General features: G+C 41.3%; 1 protein-coding gene across 3 annotated transcripts in view; it reads right to left on the minus strand.

Annotated features, from left to right (window-relative positions):
- Nucleotides 1-21,707, minus strand: part of pawr (PRKC, apoptosis, WT1, regulator) — a 71,045-nt gene that overhangs the window by 13,316 nt on the left and 36,022 nt on the right. For all 3 annotated transcript variants that reach the window (XM_085376441.1, XM_085376443.1, XM_085376440.1), the window contains exons 3-4: nt 7,962-8,087; nt 1,267-1,301 (exon numbers count right to left, since the gene is read on the minus strand). In XM_085376441.1, the coding sequence (XP_085232567.1) occupies nt 1,267-1,301; nt 7,962-8,087 (161 nt within the window). The remainder of the gene's footprint in view (nt 1-1,266; nt 1,302-7,961; nt 8,088-21,707) is intronic.

Genomic DNA, 21,707 nt, shown 5'->3' on the forward strand with positions numbered 1-21,707 from the left:
GTGGCTGTTTCTCACATTATTTTCATAGATGTGTGTCAGCTGCAAAAGGGCTCTGATTCAAATTCGGAAGAAGCATCTGGAAGCTCCAAAAACACTGACGAGGAAAGATAATGCTAGTTTTTGGATTTTAGACAGTAAAAGGTAAAATCATTACATTTAAAATGTAGATGCATGGTAGGTTAGAATGCTCTGACGTGCATTTTTTGTTATATTGTTTATCTTAGTAGGCAAATTAATATGATAAATGAGATGCAGCTAATTGGATTGCAAATCAGATTTAAATTTAGTGTCATGTTACTATGAGTTTTTAAAAAGAAAAAACCAAATGGTCTGAGAGGGAAGTAAATCAGAGCGCCACATGTGTTTTTAAATTGTTCATTCAGCCATCTTGTGTTGCCCAGCCCACCTGGTGGGTTATCCGTAGCGGAACAGCTGAGTGTGCAAGTGAGGCTAACCCAGCTGATGAGAGCAGCAGCCATAATTACATGGCCAGATTGAATGTCAGCTGGTGAACCTGACTGTCAGGGTTGGCCACAACCGCTCACTTTAGTTGCAAATAATGAAAAATAAATGCATGGCGGACTCACGCTGAGGGACGTCAACTCTAAATGATACAATTTTCTGTGATGTACTTCATTATCATGGAAAATGAAGGGAAAATGCATCGTTTCAAGAGCCCCTCCCTTAAAAGAATACTAATTTTGATGACCTGTTTAGAAAGAACATCAAAAACCAGTAAGATGAATGAAAACTCAAAGTAGAGCTATTCCCAGGAGGTTTCAGTCCAAACTGAAACTGAAAGAGTTTTTTTAGGCTGTTTGAGAAGGAAAGGTTGAAAGCCATTTATCAAATGCCAAAGCAAACTTGACCAAACAGCACCTCTCATTTTAGAACCAAAACCTTTCAAAGCAAATCATTTACTCTGAGCACTCCCTGCCAGCCACAGCAGGGAAGTGATGGCCCGGACAAAGTGTCCAGGGTCCAGATGGTGTCCTGTCAACCAGAGTTCAAACGCATCATCTTTCTTGAACCATAATAGCAAGACAGTAGCAGCACTGAAGAGCAGGAAAAACAAACAAACAACAACAACAGTGACACATGAGGAAAAAGGCCCTCGGACTATTTCGGAGGAAATCTGCTCTCGTAATTAATTACTCAAACTGCTCTTTCTCATCCTGGCCTTTGGTGCTTCCCTTGACATATCACTAGTGATGTTATGGCAGATAAACTCCACTCTCAGTCGGGGTTAGAAAATATGAGCCTCACCTCTTGTAGCGGCCGCTTCCAGATCTTGGAGTCTCCTGAAACAAACAAACAAAGGAAAGATAAATGCTGCTAGTCCAAAAACTATAACTCAAGAGTTGCTTTAAGAAAAGAAGTTGACTTTTCTACAGTAATAATGATTTCAGAGAGAAACGGCAAGACATCTGGGTGATTTTGGTGTCATCATTATGCTTTGTTCATCTGCCTTTGGGTTGTATTGGTTCACCAAAAGAAAAAAAGGCATCTACAGGATGAGAGAAATTTATCAGGGGTGGCATTTATAGAAAGCCTTTAGGTTGTCTGTGAACCTTTGTGAATTGCAACTGCAGAGCTGATATATAGATAGGCTTTGTTGCATTTAATAGTTCAGGAGGAGCCCCATAGCCCCAAGAGGTGGAAGGCAATCTCATTTTTGGAACATGTAGTTGTATATTTATCTTATTGCTTCAATTATTGTGTGACCTAAAGGTTGTTTAGATCTTTGCAGCAGTGATGCTCCCCATAAAAAACGCTTTTGGTAAAGAAGCGATTCCCTGGAAAAAATGAAGTGTGTGTGAGATGAATACACATCTCCTCTTTCCTAAGGTCCTGTGCAGTGAAGGGTCCCGTATTTGATTGAGGAGCCTTGGCTTTGCTGCAATCTATCAGTCAGAGCTCGGCTTTTGTCTGACTCTCAGCATACAGCAGCCTCTGTGCCTCACTGACAAATCATCCATTACCTGTGGATGAAATCCCTCAACTTATCTCTTCCCTGGATCGATTTACAAAGATAGAAAAGAGTAAGAGGGCAAAATGTAGCAACAATCGGCCTTTAACTAAATAAAAGCACATCTTAGCATGAGGCCTGGTTGAAGTGGCACCTGGAATTAAGAGCAAATTAAAATAGGAGGTTGTCTTTTTGTAGGATTGTGTGTAAGCCAACAGCAGCCACAGCTGCTCCTAAAAGGCCAAGTCTACAGTAGCTGTTTGATCTTCTTCCTTCTTCATTAATAGTTGACTCTAAGGCAGACAGATGCTATTCTACTGCTGTACCTTCTAACTATAATACACAAGCCTCAGAAAACAGTGTTATAGAAAGTTTAGTTTAACTTCATTTTTTATACTTCTGTTTGATCTGAATATGGTCAGAAGACAAATTATCCATCGCTGTTTATGGAGCTATAATCGCCATTATTCTTTACTTCAACTCTGGAAAAACCATTTATTTTTCTGTCAGCCACACACACACACACACACACACACACACACACACCTAAATGTAAATGTGAGTTTACACTCTGACTTCCAAACTCTAGATGTCCACAATATGCAACCCTCCTAGAAACAGTTTGATGGTGTCCAACGAATGTTGATTTTAGTAAAGAACATTTGCTTTTCCATTTTCCTAGAAATTCAGCTCATCCAATCCGGCGATGCGGCACGAGTTTCATACATCAGGTCCGCTGGCGTACAAATAAACTCTACACTGTACCAGGGCACATCTGGGTTAGAGAAAAAGCGAGACCATGTGACATCACTCCTGCAGTTTGTTGAAGAGCAGCAAACACACAGGGTAATGCAGTCTCAGGTGTGGCTTTTCAAAACTCGATGCAGGTGACACCCTCTGTAACTTTGTAGTGATTAATGCAAAGCATGCCAAAGCGACACCTTATTGAATGGCCCGAGTAAAGAAAAAATAAAAGAAATTGTGGCAGCTGCCAATGGTATCGCTCAGACTCCTCAGACACACCTATGGCATCAGTTTCAAAATCCTACGTCACCTTGTTATCGCACTCACAAAACTTCAGGAAATGTGACCTCTGACCTCAAGGTTAAGGTCAGTGAGAGTCGAACTCGTCCAAATGTTTTTTAGTAGATACGTCTATGGTATCAATTTAAGGCTCCTACGTGGCCTCCTTCTCAAGTTATCCCATTCACAAGTTTAGGCGTGTACAAGAAGATGAACCCAGGAATGACGACACTTTTAGTGAGACCCTGCGAGCCTTATCAGTATGAATATGAGGTTTGAATTTCATTTTTTGCAGAGAGCTATAGGTTATAAATATATTAAACTGTTTTGCTTGTTGCTTTTTTTTTTTTTTTTAATCATTTGCTCTTTTGTCAGAACCTTGCACTGCTTCGCGATCCTGCACCACAGTCTAAGTACTCCAGACAGCTTTAGTCAGTAACACAGAGGGAACAAGTTATTTATTTCTACCAATATTCTTCTTTATGCCTGCTATAGTAGAAAATAAATAAATATCTTCCGTCTTTTTGGTGGATGATCAACAAGTTTGGTAAACATATTCAATTTAAATGTCACCATTAATTATCTGCAAGAATATGAATATTTAATGAGTAATCACAGCAGTGCGGGAGATGATCAGATTAAAATAACAGTACATTACAATAACACGACTCCAGGACCTTTAATACTGTTGGTAAGTTTTACTCTGTGATGTTGGAATAAAGGGTTGCTTTTAAAATTAAACTTTAATCATGTATAGTATTTCTGCACTGATGCAGTATTTGTCTTTGACTTTACCGCAACCACACCGAGCATTGTGAACCACCTGCTTGGGATACGAGTCTGCAAGACAGTGTAAATGTACAACTACTTCACTGCGCACAACACAAGCCTGTGTAACTTTATTTAGAATGTTCAAGCACCAGCGTCAGCTCCTACAACCCACATCGCAACGCTTACCAAGAATACACCGAGACAAACATCTACAGTAGAAATGAGCATTTTATCACTAGAATCGAGCACTCTACTTATTTCTGTGCTTTTGTAACCTGCTCCTTCTCCACAACACTCAACACCAGTTGGAATTTGTGATGAAACGCATTCAAAAGTCTTGGTTTGGACATTTATGAGCTGCTGTGGTCACAGATTTATGTTTTGGCAGCTCATTAAATTCAAAAGAAAAAAGAAAAAAGAAAATGAGAACATTTCTCAAGGATCAGCATCTCTGCCCATGAAAAGCTGATCTCTGGCATTCCAGCCAGTCGCCAAACAGCGCAGGGCTCAGTCGGTTTCTCTGCACAAAGCTGATAAAAATCACAATTTTACTTGGGGCATTCAATAAATCTGACAGAGAGAGAGAGGGAGAGAGATGCTCAAATAAGATGCATGATTGGCATTTTAAGGGATCCTGAGAAAAAAGCAGCAAGTACTCAATGTGTTGAGATATTTGCAGGTTCTGGCTGCAATTACAAGTTAACATTTTTTATCTTACCGCTCTATTGTTATACTCAAGCTGTTTTGCAGTCCTCTCACACATTTTATTAAGATGCTAACCACACCTGGCTGTCTGGGTCTTTGATGCCAGCTGAAGAAATAGATGTCAAAATGCCAACCTGGAACATAAATTGAAGGCTGGAGATGAAAACAAGGCTAACCTATAAGCAGCGCTGTAAACAGTAGCAGAAAGTCATGTTAACCTCTTGTCCTCCCTTTCAGATTCCTAAAAGACCTTTTCTTACCCCCTAAAGTGCCTGAATTAGAAGTTAAATTTAAGGATCTTTCAAATTTAACTCCCCCATAGTTGTTGCTGGGAGCTTGCCTGTCAGAGATAAGCACTGGTGGTTGGCCCATATAGCCATAATCTTGAACAAACAAAGGTGTGAATGTTATCAAATACTATTTTAGGCTCTACAGTGAATTGCACTTTGCTGCTAACACAGCTCCTGCTGGAAACGCCATGTGACGGGTTGTGAACACTTCCCTGCTGCTCAGACATGATGCTCTGCATCAGCACTGCTTCTTGGTGTTGAAAGGTGATAATGAAAAATGCAAATGTGGTCCTTAAAGAGTGCTGGATGGAGATTGCCGGGGATATGCTTTCTCCAGGTAAAAGAGAGAGAGAGAAAGTGAGAGAGAGCTGAACTTGTCTGCCGTGAACCTGGCTCCTTAATAAAAGCAGAGGATCCAGAGGAATGTTCCACGTGGTTCTGGGCTGCTAGATCACTAGAACAGGTTTCCTTGTAGGACCTGCATACCAGAGGGAGGTAAGCCCTGATAACAAGGAGCACTTGCCTGCACTGGGTCTCTCTGATTATCATACTTATCAGATACATGTGCAGGAGAAGAACCGTGTGGGTCTGAGCTCTAATGCACACACAGTGAATACATCTCAGACTAATTTAAATGCATCATGGGTCCCTTTTATAAACAGAGGCATTGCTGAATTTGAAACATCTGAGCATCTCGAGCAGCAAAGAAATACAGCTTGTTTTGGTTGGAAAATGCTCTGAGACCTGGGAAGGCAGTTAGCAGCAAAACAGCTCTGAACAGAAGGTGAACGGAGCTTCTTTTCAAAGCTTTTTGTCCACATATCTTGAAACAAGCTAAGAGGCCTGGCCTGATGTTGTATATCATCATGGAACTGACACAGAATTTGATCAATGGCGCCCAAGGGGAACGGCACTATTTTTTATTTTTTTTTAAACATGCTCCATCTTTGCAGATGTCTAACTGACAGCTCTGCTATAAATCTGCTGATCGAATTGTATCCCTCCTGTTGTTTTTCCTCCAAGTCTGACTTCTTCTGAACAAGCTGGCACCGGAGCCCCATGAGAATAGAAATATCAATTTTAGATGAGTGACAGTGAGACATCTAATGGTTAGTTCCTGCATAGCCACATCTGCTCTGAGTTAGAGCTAATACGGAGATGGTGAGATTAGATTCAGCCCACGCATGATCGGGCATATTCTGCTCCAAATTATAAACCGAGGGTCCTCCCCTCTACAAAACTGGATGCGTGGCAAAGAGCTGATTCTACTGAACTCCCTGCTGTTTGTTTACATGTAGAACACTTTATGTAAACAGTCGAATCCTTTTTATTATTATTTTTTTTATTGAGGCCACATCTCAGCAGGTGCTGTCACAGTCTTCCTGTTAGTGTGGTTGTTTGTGTACATATTTCATGCACAAGCCTTTGCTTCGCGTAAATAGCCTCAGACAGTTCCAGCCCAAAACAAAATAAGCCTGCTGATGCATAACAGCCAATCCATCTGGAATGCGTCTCCTCGCTACATCCACACGAGCTGTCACACAGCGGCAGAGCCATTAGATATTCCTATTTATTTTTTATTTCGTTCAAAAGCCGATTATCATGTCAGTCAGATGATTTTCGTACAGGATGTCTGAGTCGTCGGTACACAGCTGGATGCTTTCATATCCTCTCTGCACTCGAGGTTATATTGAAAATCAATGCATGTCCATTAGAAGAGAGTTTGAAATTACATACACTGGAATATGAACTACTGTTCTGGTGAAAGACAGAAGTCAAATTACCAATGTGCCATTATTTATTAAGGCTCTGTTTTTACTCGTTCATTTACATCCTCATTGTACAGAACACCTGCTGGACTCAGACAAAGACCAGACGGCCTCTGCAAGAGCTCACTTCTATTAAATAAACACAGATTCACTTGCCAAGATTAAAAGATTCAGTTTGTAGACATCAACAGTGTCAGGTTCACACTCTCAAGAACCAGACGCCTTCTACACAAACCAGATTCTGAAATTTGATGAATGTGGCCCTTCACTTTGTTGGCCCGAGCTCCACTGTGCTAACGCTAAGCGGTGGCGGGATGTGATGATCCTGTTGCGTTTCCACTCACGTTCAGGACAAAAGCTAATCATTATCAGTTATCTTTTATTTTTGTTTAGTCTATAAAATAGCGCTCTACAAGTATTCACAGGCCAAGATAAAGTCTATACACTGCTATTTTTTCCCTGGACACTCAAAGATATTTAATTTTGCGCAAATGGAAAAGTAAAAAGGTGCACGATTAGGAAGGATTCCAGCCATACTAACCAAAAATCTCACAGATTTAACTTGGCCATGTAAGTCATCCTCTTGGTCAGCGCTGTACCACTTCCTGGGTGGTACACTTTTAACCACTTGAAGTTCAGTGATGTGTGCTGGATCTGCTCCGGTGTTTCAATCCAATGCCTCTAACTTATTTCAGAGGAAAACAAACCGTCAGGGAGGCACAGCTACTGGGAAGAGCTAGTTTTAAGCAAAGACTGTGGTCTAAACTGTTTGTGCCAGTTCTTCCTTCCTCTAGTGTTGCAGGGTGTTAACAGCAGGACTGTGAGCTCTTCTGCTGAAAATTCATTGATTTTCTGGGAGGCCCAGTTCTCATTACAGTGCTCCCTGACCTGAAAGTCAGGCTGGTTTGACACAGAAGATGTTTGTCTCTCTAAAGTCCAAGTGCAACTGGTCTGAACAGGACTTCCAGAGAAAACAGCAGGAGCATAATAAAGAGGGGACTGATTTCCAAAAAAAAGAACTTTCTGATTACACCTTGCATCTCAAGTGTTTAAAAAAAAAAAAAAGAAGAAAAAAGAAAAGAAAAAGAAAAAAAGAAGTTAATTAGACCACTAAAAAACCCAGACTTATGAGGAACTGTTGCACCAGCTGCTTTGTTTGTTACATTTTGCCTTTAACCTCTTTTTCCATTGATGATGAAACACCATGACACCTTTGTGTTTTGCAGCTTTTTTGCACAAACTAAGCATTCCCCGTGCCTCCCTGAGCTCTGAGTGTCTCCGTTTGGCCGCACTGATGTTACAATATGTAAGATACTCTGCTCAAAGACATAACAAGTGGAAAAAATGCTGGCTGTACTCTGTGGACATCCTGTGCTGAGGCTGATTTGCAAAATAAAAAAACAAAACTCCTTTTTATGTCATGTCACTTCTTACCAGTAAGTAGCCAGTGGCAGGGTCAGCTGTCATCGACTCATTCTGAAACGTGTTGGCCTGAACCAGCTCCTCCTCCTCCCTCCTGTCCTTCTCTCCGCCATCATCATCATCCAGCTCATCCAGGCTCTGTGATAAGGTGATGACAGATGAAATTAGGAAGTGAAGTGGACACAAACTATGTTTACATGCGCCATCTGTGTCAAGGTTGGTAAATTAAAGAAAACTTCATGCACACAGATCTAACATTGGTCCCATTTTACCAAATTTGCATCATATAAACAACTTCCTTGTTGGTTGCATAACCGTATATCGCACGAGGGTTGAGGAATGAGGAATCATTTGTGCATTTGTGTTTTCAACAGGCAGCTTGTCCGCAGCCAAACCTCTTCTCTAAGCCAAGGTACGGTATGTTTTTTTTTTTTTTTTTTTTACTGTATACAGATGATAAATATATTGTTTTATCTAAGCATCTTAACAGTGAGAGACAAAAACAACAGCTTCAAGTGTTCACCACACTCTAAATATTCACCCAAGAGAGATGCATGTGAGAACAAATCTCCTATAAAGCCAAATCAGGCCTTAACTTGTCCAAAAACAAAATGCTGAGTGACACACCGCAGGACAGCCTCCTGATGTTGGCCTTGTCGACTCACATTATTTGCTGTGTGTCAGCAAATAAAATGGCATTTACAGGTTTACTTGTTTTTTCTGAAGCAAAATTGGGGACAAACATAAGCAGAGAGTCAATTATTGGTGTCAGCATCAACTGTTAGCCACAGGTGTAGGTATCAGACCAGAACTTCACAACTGGTGCATCCCTGGTGCATTCACTAGTAGCAGGTGGGCGTCTTTTGTCCTGCCTCTGCTTGTTGCACAACAGAAGCTCCCTCACATTAATCCAGTAGTTTGAAGTGAACCATTTCCAGCTGTGTGCAGCATGTGCAAACTGAAAAGTTCAGAAAATGACTGACCTAATTATCACAATAATGTCAAGAATTCCTCTGTGAAAAAGGCTTTGGGACAGATTCTGTCTGACTTTTTATTATTTTGTATAAAAATATGCTCAGCTTGTTACTTTTTATACAATCTGCTTCTATGAATTCTTTATTCTCATCTGAAACTTTGTTTACTCTTCAAGATAAGTGTACAATCAAACCAACCCCACCCTCCAGTGCTTAACGGGTTGCTAGAGTCAGTCCCCCAGACAAATCCAACAGTAACTTCCTCATTTTATTGCATTTGAGTGCACTGACAGATGCGTGGTGACAAGCAAGGTCATTCCCACAGTAACAGCAATATTGACCTCTGGCTCAACACAACCAGGGTCTCCTCTTAATCCTCTTCAGACATGGTCACATTCACTTCCAGGAATCCCCCAGGAGCTACAGCTCAAACACTACCCTAATGCCAGATGGACTCTAGTACGGCAACAGGAAAACAGTCTGCACTCGACCTTTCACCTCTTGAGGACAAGTCAGGGGGGATTTTTGACCACTGGAATGTCCCTTGAAAACACAATAAAAGACACAATATAAACATACGGAGTGCAAACATCCCTTTGACAGAGGCTAGCAGCTTTCATAATCAAAGCAGAGAGCTTTCGAATAGTCTCGGAAAACCAACTTTACTTCTGATAATCTTAATTTTTTATTTTTATCTTAAAATATCTGCACAGCCCAAACTTCACACTGAGATGGAGTACGACAGAGTTACTGGGTTCATCTGTCAGGAGCGGCGGAGATGCATTGCACAAACACATCTCAACACTGACGGCCGGATCGTGACACGGGACAGAACGGGGGCCAAACTCCCAGAGGGGACAATGCAAACCAGGCTTTCCTGTTTTACACCGCAGGGTGAACAAAAGATGGCTGCCCAGCAGACCCTTCATCGGTAAAAATAGCCTTACAAGGTTAAAGAGGAATGCAGTCATTTGCAAGGCTTTTCCTGCCAAACTGTTTATCAGTTGTCCTTGGGGGAAATGCCAGTTCCTTTTGAGTCTCACTCAGAGCTTAATGCTAGCACTCTCCTCCACCTCACCGGTGCTCTCATCATCTCCCACACAGACACCTATGGAGGTATCCCACGATGGGGCATAATTAGGAGATTAAGAGCAATGATATATGGAAAATGCCATAAAACAGAGTTCTGTCTGTGTCAACGCAGAGTGGATTGCGCAATGACTAACCACTCTGCTATGCACAAACTTTCCTAAAATGTGGAGTTGGGAATCTCAAAGTTTGTTTTGGAAAGAGATGGAGCCCACTTTGCTCTCTAGTATTCCAAATTGCTGTGCTTCTTTTTATTTCAGCTAAAGGAAAAGGGTATCTGTGCGAGTCCATATAAGGGGTGTTTCTGCTCCTGACATCATCATAGTGTTTATTTTTCTGGCCAGTTTCTTACCTTGGGCCAGCTGGGCAAAGCACTGAAAGTGCTGAAGGATGAGCGTCCAGGGCATTGACTGAATGCCTTGAGCAATGTATTTGCATTTCAACATTACACATAATTTCTTCAGCCCAAATAGTGTCACAGAAGTAATGCAATGTTCTGTAGCACCACTGTAGGGGCCTCGAGAGTCCCCCTCTGAAACGCATCACTCTCCACAAGTTTGTACATACAAGGACACACTTATAGCAGCCACTGTTGGCCTATTCTTTGCATATTTTAAAAACACTTTATATTTCTCTGTATACAAATGATATAATCTGGCGTGCATTTACCATTTTGCAGACAATTTTGTGCACACTTCACTGAGGCTAAAGTTCATTTATAACATAATCTAAATAAGTTAAGAAATTAAGAAGTGAAGAGCAAAGACACGTGTCCTCCCCCAAACAGTTTTGGAGAGTCGAGTGAATGCTGCCCAGCTGGGACCGATTATCTGCGGGAGAAGCACTTTTTACACAATACTAAACCCTAATTAAGATTAATTAAAAATACACTGAATGTTCTAAGATCATTAAATGTTGAGCCAAAATTTAAATGTACCAAAAGTCAAGGCACATACAGTAAACAGAGGTATCAGTTTGTGTACTGATGATATTAAAAAGATCATTACAAACTTCAGTGTTAGAGGACATCTCTCCAGAATCCTCTCTGCTTCCTGTTTACAACAGGACCAAGTGTCAGGGCGTGTTTACTTAAGAAAAGCACATATCCTGCTCCGCTTCAGCCTCCAGGCCTCTGACCGTCACTCTCCACATGAAGAATAAAAGAAGCTACATCTGGAGCAGAGCTTCACGGTCTACTGGAATGTGTGTTGTGGTTGGAAAGTTTCTCCGCAGGGAGGAAAATGATCACTCATCTATTCTGAAACTCCATCTCTGGCAGCAACAATGCAAAGGCTACAGTCTTTGTCTGCAGAACAGCAGGCTGTGTGCTTTACTTCCCTGCTCTTTAGCTTTTAAATGTTGGTCAAAGGGATGCTGTGTGATGGGAGAGGTGATGGGTTCCCAAACTAAAGTGGCTACTTTCAAATCATCCACATGAAAGACAATAAAAAAAAACAAAAAACATTTTAACTATAGTATGCTAAAGTCTATAATCATTACTATTATACACTGAATTTTCACATGCCAAATAGGGTGAACACATGATCTTGAGAGTAAGAGAGCGCTTAATCTAACAGAAGTAGCAGAAGCCTGCTTAATCTACTTAAGACATATTAAGATAAATGTCTTATTTTAAAATGCACAAAAAATAAAGCCTCAAACTGAGATCATTTTAGTTGGTTGAACACATGATTCAAGTTTCAAACCAAGTGTCCACAAAAAGCTGCTCAGCAACAGCTCAGCAGAGGTAGCTACAGCTGCAGTGACTTCCATGGCAAACAATCTGTACAAACTCACAATCTGTATTCAAGGGAGAAATGTGTACAGTGTGTCACTCGTCCCGTCTTCCTCCCCTTAGCCCCCCATGGCTGTTCTTCCCTGAGCCTGGTTCTGCTGGAGGTTTCATCCTGTTAAAAGGGAGTTCTCCCTTCCCACTGTCGCAAACTTCATAAAGGGGGTTGTTTGATTGTTGGGGGTTCTCTGTAGCATTGTAGGGTCTTTATTTTACAATAAAAAACACCTTGAGACAAAGATAACCCAAGAAAATTAAAAAAAAAAGAAGCAGTTTTTAAATGATGATTTCATTGATTGAGGAAGAAAAGATAGATATGTGGATTAGTCAAATTCCTGACCTGAATCCAATTGAGATGCTGTGGCATGACCTTAAAAGGGTGGTTCATGCTCGAAAACCTTCCAATGTGGCTGAATTACAACAGGTCTACAAAGATGAGTGAACCACAATTTCTCCACAGTGCCGTAATGAGACTTTTTGCGAGTTATCACAAACACTTGATTGGAGTTGTTGCTGCTAAAAGGGTGGACCAACCAGTTATCAGGTTTGGGTTCAATCACTAGTCCACAAAGGGCAATGTTGGTTTGGATTTTTTCCCCTTTAGTAATAAACACCTTCAATAAGAAACTTCACTTTGTGTTTTTACTTATCTTTGTCTAATATTTAAATTAGTTTGATCTGAAACAAACTGTTCATCCAGACGTAGCACAAAACGCTACGTCCGGATGAACAGAATCAACTTTTGGAGACTGCACCACAAAATGTCTGAGCTGCAGGAGGGCCTGGATAGGAGGGTCCCAGGATGACCCCTTTACACGTTTTGGCTTCACTGCATGTTCACCTTTTAACCGTTTTGTTTTGGCACGAGATAGCCTGTCCCTTTTACTTCCACTTTCTCATACTCTGTGCAGATCCAGTCTAAACATACATTCTGTCAAACTGCCAACAGCTCGACCACTTAGTCCTCAGATTTACCTCCAAACAAGCAAAGGGCAGCTCCAACAAAGGCACGCTCGTATACAGCAGACTTAATGACTTCTGTGTATTAATCACCTGCCACTCGCCACAGCACAGTGACTTCATTAAGATGATCTATTAGGGAAGAGGTAAACTGGCACACCGATGCCCACTGTCTTTTAATCAAGACTGCCAGTCAAGCTCAGGTAACGGGCACAGACAGGCACAGCACTGCGCTCAGGTATGGCAGAGATCAAAGAGAGGACATCCGCCCCGGAGCTGCAGGCTGATTAATGTGACAACACCGATTTGCCAAGGTCGCCGTTAGGTGCGGCAGAGGTATGCCAACTCTGAGCAAGAGTGAGACATCATTTGACATCCCCCCCAAAATACGACTGGATCATCGCCAGGAAAAATATTACATTTAATTCTCCAAAGAAAATATTTTCTATTGCTGCCTGTGGCCTCCAACCAAAAAAATAATGTTTTCTTTAATCAGCTACTGGTATGTCTGAAAAAAGGCTGAGAAGTAGAAGACACTAGATAACCAATGTGGGGGTTTTAGTGTGAAAACAGGGTGAATGTGTGCGTCCAGAACTCAAGCAACTGAAGCTTGAATATGTCCAAGATCAAATGAATCATGATTTTGGTTTCTTAAGTATTTGCTGAGTTGTTATTAGGGTTATGATCTGATATCCTTTTCTTGTTTCTTACGTCTATTGTGTTTACTACTTTCTGCCCATACCAATTGTCTCACTCATGTCCAAGTAGCCAATCAGCTTCCAGTGTACCACCACAAGTGGCCAGATCACCTTTGCTCTTCCAGAATCTTACCTTTCCATCCATCGCCTATGTTCCTTGATTTTATTTTTTCCTTGTATTTTCTTGTGTATTAAGTCTTGTTTATTTTTCAGATTTTTGCTGCTCTCCTGGTTTCTTTTGGTGGATTGCATTTGGGTGCTCTGCTTCTGTGGTTTGTTATATTTCCACATGCCGACACATAACCAACATTTATACAGAGGAAAGGACATAAAAGGCACATAAAAGCACCACTTCTCAAAACACTAAAGCTGTATATTTTAAAAAAGGTCTACCACCACTTCATTTATGATTTATCACAGTTCACAAACCCAGTCCCGCTATATCTATCCTTTCCAAAATCAGATGCCTTTGCATTTGGTTCAAGTCTCAAAACTGTACAAGAGGGCCTTTTTTTTAAAGATAGGGTTGTTTAGGGACAGAGTCGAGTCAAACAGCGTACATGACTTTCCCAAGAATCAAAAGCTTTCATTGGCCTCAAAGCCCCGGGCTGCTTTCTTTAAAACAGTCTGTTTATCGAGCAAAATCTTTCACTCTTCAGCTTTGAATTCTGAGTCTTGACCCTCATTTTCACTCCAAGTGAGAATATAATATTTTAATCAGCACTTCGCCAGACCTCAAAATGAGTTCCCTCTACACGGGGGGTTCTGGAGAGGAAGACGAAAGAAAGAGAGAGAAAAAATACTTTCTGCAAACAAACAGGGGCGCGGCTGTTATTACTGAGAGAGAGAGAGCAGCATCAGCTTCCTCGGGATGCGTTAGCCTGGGATGAAGGCCTGAGGGCAGGCCAGTTGGGCTCAGCAGGTCTGGGCAAAGATCTCTGACAGTCTGCAAAAGCTTTAATACATGTGTGGGAAACAACTCTATTCATGCTTTTAAGTTTGCCAAACTTGTTGTTCTCCTGTCTATAACCTCCACAGTAGGTTGGAACAGAGCACCGACTTCGACCGGGCTTGTAAACAGACTGGCCGCGTGTCCGTTTTAAGTATGCGCTGGCAGGGTTGAGAGGATAGAGGAATATTTACAGTTTTGGGGAGGAGGGTCACTGTTTAAATGGCACGTTAAACTCCAACACCGCAGACCTCCACCAACAACCACATGGCCCCTGCTCAGCCCTCGGCTCAGTGATGTGGTACTCAGTGAGAAGTCTGAAACCAGAGACAACACGATTGCAGAGATGTCCGTGTCTCCATGCATGTGGTAGACATGCAGAGAGAAGCCACAAAGTCAAATTGGATACATTTGCATAAATATTTTAAATGTTAGTCCCAAAGAATTGTATTGCAGAGTCTGGTTCTAATTTTCATTAATCTTGAGCCCTGATATTATTATTGGCCCTAAAAATAGCATCAGTTAGACTAAAACCAGGTTTATTATGGGGAGTTAAAAGTTTTCATATATAGAGTTCACCTGTTCACATCAGTTCCCCAAAGGAATTGTATTTTTTTTCCATCCTTGGTGGGCAACACAAAACCATGGAACTGTACAACTGAGAGAACAAATAATTGGAGTTTATCAAACAGAAGACTACTGCTGTGCAACTGCTGTTACAGAGCGAGTTACAGTGGACCCCGCCGGACTAGACTGGACTGGAGGCACGTAAAAGAGTGTTAGACAATCTAATCATGTGCTCGGCCACTAACAGTAACAGCAGCCAAAGAGAGAACTGCTTTTACCAAAGTAAGCAATTACTGGTAATTTACAGCAAAATTAATGAGGAAGCAGTACAATTTTTTACTTCCCTAAAACCTCGCACTCTATTAAAAAAAGGAAAAAAGTGAAGCTAAATCCCATCATGACAATAAGTTTGCATCTGAATTTACAATTTTCTGTAGAATCTCTTGGGGAAAAAAAAAACAAAAACAAAAAAACAGATTCCTGGTCCAAATCTATTTGGATTCACATTTTTTCCTTAGTTATGTTCATGACTAGTCCACCAGACAATTAAACATTATCCCATTTGCTATTTGACACCCCAAAATACTAGTTTGTTACACTACTTATTACCATTTGAAACAATAGACAGCGCCAGTTAACTGCTGGTTCTAGGCTGTTACGTCAGCGCTGTAGCCCCGTCACGACAGCTGCACTAACAAGCTCAGTTCTGCAGTACTCTGGTGCACAAAGTAAAAGGTTTAAGGCTTTAAGGTTTATAATCACTCGGCTGGAACGATGTCTAACTGCTTTCTGATGGAAAAGAAGGCTGCTGGTGCTAACGCTGATCATTTCAGCCCCAGTCTGTAAAGTTGATATAGTGTGTGTGCATGTTACGCACAGTGCCACATGTTTTAGTAAGACATTTTTCCCCATTACATTACATAAGTAACAACCTATCGTAATGCACGATGCCTTCAAAGGCAGCTCTTCAACGTGGATTGAGAGAAGCACATGGGAGGTCAAGGGAAGACTACAGATAACTTGTTTTCCCCTGGTTTAAGTAGGCTTACTCGACTCTCACGCTGCATCTCTGACCCTCAGCTGACCATAAAATGTTTGCGACAGTAACCCCTCTGCATGCAAAACTCGGAAGGCTTTAACAGTAGCTGCACAGCAGATTAGCCGGATTTTATCAACATGAGCCTCCTCAGCTGAATATCAGTCCAGCTGACTCACTGCATCAATGAGAAAAACAGACGTGTTTCACCTGTCAAACTCTGGCACAAAACAGTTATTATCAATTCAGATCCAGCTGTGGATGAGTTCTAAACTGCTCATTCTAAGCATGACATCAAGGTGAAATTAGGAGTTATATGAAGCAAGTGACATTCTGTGTCAATGGAATACAAATTGTATGACAGGCTGTGCAAAACTATTTGGTCTTGCTAATGGCTGACATTAACCAGTCTTGTCAAATGCCATGAAATTGTGTAATTACAGTTGTTCTTTGGATCCATTGATCCAAAGTTGAATTTTGTTTACATTTAATTAGATTTGCTCAATTAGAGAAAATTTAAAATTCTCACTCCTGTATCAATCATATTCTAAAGCACCTAATCCACTTCATGCGTCCATGCTACATGCATTTATTATTTTTGTTTGTTTTTATTATTATTCTGAAACCTAACCAATATCTGTTCTTTGTTTCTTCCCAGGCATAAACATTGTTATCTCAGGAAACTAGAGCACAGACAGGCCCTCTGCCTCATTAACAACGCTGACCCGGATCAGAGGGAAGGAGATGCTTCTTAAAGTAAGAGCACCTTCAGCAAATCAGCTCTTTTGGTTTTCTCTAGTATCAAACATATTGATGATCCACATCTCGGCTCAGAAGTTTTAAATAAAAATTATTTTCTTTTTTGTCCAAAATTACTTTGGTCAACAGAGGTCGTTTAAAACATGCTATATATAAACTCTGCCCTCTTCTGCACATGATTGAGGTGGATGATTTGCTGTGGTGACCCCTAAAGGAAGGCGCTGAAAGAAGTGCACTTTTTGAGCTTTAATCAAGGTTACAGTCTTTCTGCTAGGTTAACTGCTCTGTGGGAGTGGATGGTGTACAGTGGAAACACCAACCCTGATGAAAAACCTGCAGCAGGCTGAATGCTATACTTTCCACAATCAAATACATGAGGGTCTATTCATTTAGTCAAAGGTGAACACACAAACATGCGGATGTCTGTGCATCTTCCAAAACACTCGAACGCCCCACAGTTATGCACGTGGCCTTCAGGCAGACAGACTGTGCTTGAAAATGCTGATATGAAGGACAAACACTGCATGGTATCCAGACTATAATCAGAACCTCTGCTCAGGAGCCAGGTCAGCAGTATGTGTGTGTTCAACTGGTTCTCTTTGCAGTTATTTAGGCCAGCATATGCAGAGATTGTTGCCCCCTTTCCATCAATTTGGTGCCAATGACTAGTTACCCTAACTACACAAAGAACATCACAAAATTGCTAGGTCGAAGTCGGAACCGCAAAGATTTCACCAGTGACTAGAAGATGGAGCCCTCAGCTTTCATCCATCATGACTTTCTTCCACAATATTTCCCAAACATCTGCTATTAATGTTAAGTAATGATCATTACTCAAACCTGATTAAATGTCAGCTGGTTTTCAAAAGCAGACCTTTCTCAGGACCAGCACCACATTAGAGGAAAAGTATAAAGACTGGATTCTCGCAGTACGCCAAAATAAAATAGCGGTACATAAATTAGGTATTCATCATTCATTTTCGCTGTGGTCTTCTTGAATAACGAGGCGGCTCTTTTCCATTCTTTGCAAATATCTCCACATTAAACATGCGTCATAGCAGGTCTCATATGTTAGCAAAATTGTGCTGACTTGCTCTGTAGTTTAGCCGTAAAGTGGTTTTTATTTCATCTAGTCACCGAAAGCTAAATCTTTAATTATGTAATCCATCACAGTGAACTTGTAGCCTACATTCACTTTGTCAGAGTAGGGACTTTTTAAAGTGATCTGCAGTTAAACTGCATTACCAAGCCGGCAAGAGAAAAATGAAAACACATAACGTAGTGTACTGAATGATGCAGCTCAAACAAATTTTAAGTGTCTCAAATGAATCTATCGTAGTGTACAGCAGTGATGCAACTGTCAAACTGGTCTTAAGAGCCAGTTCATCTAAAGCTTTAAGTCTACAATGTTTAATGAAATAAGCACTTTTATTTAGAACCCGCAGACTAACAAATACTCAGCCATCCTGACAAGCCCATACAGACACTCATCCTCCCAATACATGATTTTGAGTAATAACTGCTTTTCTTGAAGTGCAGTAAGATAGTTTAAACATCTGCATGTCCCAACCGCAGACTGAGATGCTTGTTACAAAAGCCAGATAGAGACGGCGGGGGCAGGCTGGTGGTGAGGGCTGCTACAGCGTTTATCCCAGCAGCCTCTCCTGAGTCCCGTTTCCCAGTAATGAATCCCGTTCCTGCAGGCCAGCAGTAATAATGGGGTACCTTCTGCTCGAAGTGCCGAAACAGCGGGGGGAAGTGATCCTGTGTTTTGTCTAACCCCTAATCTTGTTTTCGCCCCAGTGCTGGCATCCGTGGGCCTTCCTTCCTGTCCTGAATTTTTTTTTTTTTTTTTTTTTTTTTTTTTTGAAATTTCACAGCAAACTTGTACCAAGCTGAATCATGATAATTGTGTTCCAACACGTTCACCGTTTATAGTTGAGCAGAACCTCAGCGTTACCCTGTTGTTTTCCATCTTACGTCCCGTTGTCCAAATACAAGCGGGATCTGGAAAACCACACAAGCTGCTGAAAAACATACAAAGGAAGAAGAGAGGAGCCAGAGGACAAGAGAGCACTGAGACAGCATCAAACATCCTGCAGCTTTCTGATTGCGCAGTTAAGCCTTTTACCCAACAAGCTGGATTTTGTTCTTCCACAGCCTGTGGATTTTTAGTTTCTCTTTAAATATTACAACAGAACAGGATAACGTGCTCACCAGAGGCTGCGACTTCTCTGGATTAGTTACAGCCGGGGCCTCTGTTGCATGCTGATTTTAAGGGGACCCATTACAGTGACTGCAAGCTCTATGCTTTTCTTCTTGGATCTAGTAGAGTAGCTTTGCATGATTGGCAGTTCAGCATTATCCTCATTTAGTTCATACTTGGCGATGGTGCAGACCCTCAGTTCATCCTGTGGACTCTTTACAATATAAATCACATTAAGGCTTCTGTTGTTTTGATTAGGAGCTGTATAAATAAAATCGAACTGAACTTTGCAAACAAAAGATTCTACCAGCAGGTGGGCGGGGCTTAGCCCACCTGCTAGCCCTCAGGCATTTCTTGCACATACACTAAGCTCATTATTTGATAGTATAAATAGAAAAAAAATGTGCAAGAGTATATATGAAAGCATAAAAGTCCATTTTACCTCTTTTAAGAAATACGGAAAACACAGTTAGCTTTCCGTGGTGAGAATATACTGTGTATATGACATTCTGCCTGTGATATAGATAGATAGGAAGGATATCTTGTACAGAGCTAAGAGTTTACAGCCGCTTATCTTGTGGACATTATATCAGAAGACTACAATGTGACCCCCTGACCCCAAGCTGCAGTTGAAAGCCTCTTATTCTCCACCAACGTGCTCCGTGGAATGTCTGCTATCTCCTCACATGTACAGCATCTCTACTATTGCAGGTAACACAATGCCAAATGGTTTGCTTAACATCTGCTATCCCTGGCCATTCTGTTTTACCAATAAAGCCTCCCGAGTAGCTAGACATTGGTATGTTTTGCAACCTGCCGTAGATTGAGCTCATCCATTTGGCAGAAGATAAACAAGTGGCGCTTTCAGACAGAGCGGTTTTGTGTCAGCAGACCCTTCTCGTGATGGACTTCTCACAAAGAAAAGGGATGCACTGTGCCGGTGTGGAGCACTGACACTTGAAGAGCAGAAATCTTTCCTGCCTCTCTGTTCACAGGGTTTATGTAATGACCGAAGCAGTCAGAGAGCCAAGTGCCATTCAGTCCTTGCTGCCTTTCTGCTCGGCCATCGTGTTTCTTGGCCACCGCTACGGTGTTTTCTTGGCTCAGGGCTCAGGCTTATTCAGAGCTCTAACGACTCTGGGACTATCCAGGTTTCATAGACCTATCAAAAAGAACCACAGATATTCTGTGCAGGAGTTAAGCCAGATCCACTACATCCAGGAAGCTGCAGAAGTGCTAGCAGCAACTGAAGAGCATACAGCTTTCCACACACACACTGCCAGATTGATGACACTATAGCAGAAAGTCATTTTTCACAAGCATATATACAATACAGTCATTTTCAGAGTTCAACATTATAATAATAACAACTTCTAAGTCTATTTTATATGAGCCAAAAAAAGCTCTAATTATGCAGCGTGTTTCAGAAGGCTTAACAAGCAATTATATGTACAATTTCAAACGTTTGCCTTTGTTTTGAGACTCAAACAGATTTGTATAAAATGAATTTCCTTATTAACCACGTGACTCATCTTTACAAGCACAGCAAAACAAAATTAGAGTAATTCCACACGGCTAAATTTGGATTGCACTTTTGCACGTTAATGTCTTAACAGGGTAAAATTACAACAGGCTGAATAATTGCTTCCTGATTTTCTGTATTTGCATTCCAGAGTAAGGTGGTTTCATATCCTGCTGCAGACTACTGCAGTACACGTTCTTGTTTCTTTGGCTTGATTTCAAATTACTTTTCATTCAAATTTGGCATCTATTCTGATTTAATCCAATAATGAGAAAGGTGGGGATTGATCTAGCATAAACAGGGAGCAGGCTATACCTAAGATCACACTGAATTGCCATTACCCTAGCTTATCATAACAAATATGCTGAATGCATTTCCTAATCTTGTGGTTTCAACTTCAACAACAACAACAGAAAAGCATAGTATGTAGTCACCTGCTCTGGGCTAAACATGCATGCACAAATGAATTTTACTTTAGCTCTTCACAATCTTGTACACTTCTACCTCCAAGAAAACCAAGATGGTGACAGCATAATTGGTGAATTTGAGACTTCAAAAGCAAATGCCAACAACCATCTTTCATATACAGTCTTTAGTGTGCAAAGACTGCTCAAGTACTCTTACACAGAAAGTGTATCATGCAAACCAGTTTGACATGGATGTTTTAACTTCACAGCACAATGCTCATCTGCCCTGCTTTCTGCCGCCCTCTGTTTTTATTGAAACTTCAGAGAAACAAGTAAAAAGTCAGCGTGGGAACAATATTCAGGGAGAAGTACTGTAAGGTAGTAAATATATTTTGTGAAACTGTTCTTGCACAGTGCAGAAGACTGCACCTGAGATGGCCTGCGCTTGCCAAGTGATTATGAAGAGTAAGAGAAGAAGCAGCAAGTCAGATGAGCCCTCAGTTTGCCGAGTGTCTGCTGGGCAGCTGGAGAGCAGTAGCAGCCCGAGGGCACCTGATGGCAGTTCTTAACCATCCGGTTTCCCGACCGACACCTGAACAACACACCTGGCTATAGAAAGGTTTGTGGTTGTGTCACATCTCTGGGCAAACACAGCTGTTGCTGTCATGGAGTCACAGAGGCGAAAGACCAAAACACAGTCCTGAAAAAGTCTGGCGTAGCTGAACAGTCAGTAGGTGTGTGCAGGTGTTATTTTGCAAGCATTATGTTGAGCTAAATTTATCTCTGAGTATCTGGGTGA

The sequence above is a fragment of the Diplotaxodon limnothrissa genome, linkage group LG17 (genome assembly GCF_057381915.1).
Source record: "Diplotaxodon limnothrissa isolate DT_005_m linkage group LG17, D_limnothrissa_male_GT1.1, whole genome shotgun sequence".
NCBI classification, from domain to species: domain Eukaryota; kingdom Metazoa; phylum Chordata; class Actinopteri; order Cichliformes; family Cichlidae; genus Diplotaxodon; species Diplotaxodon limnothrissa.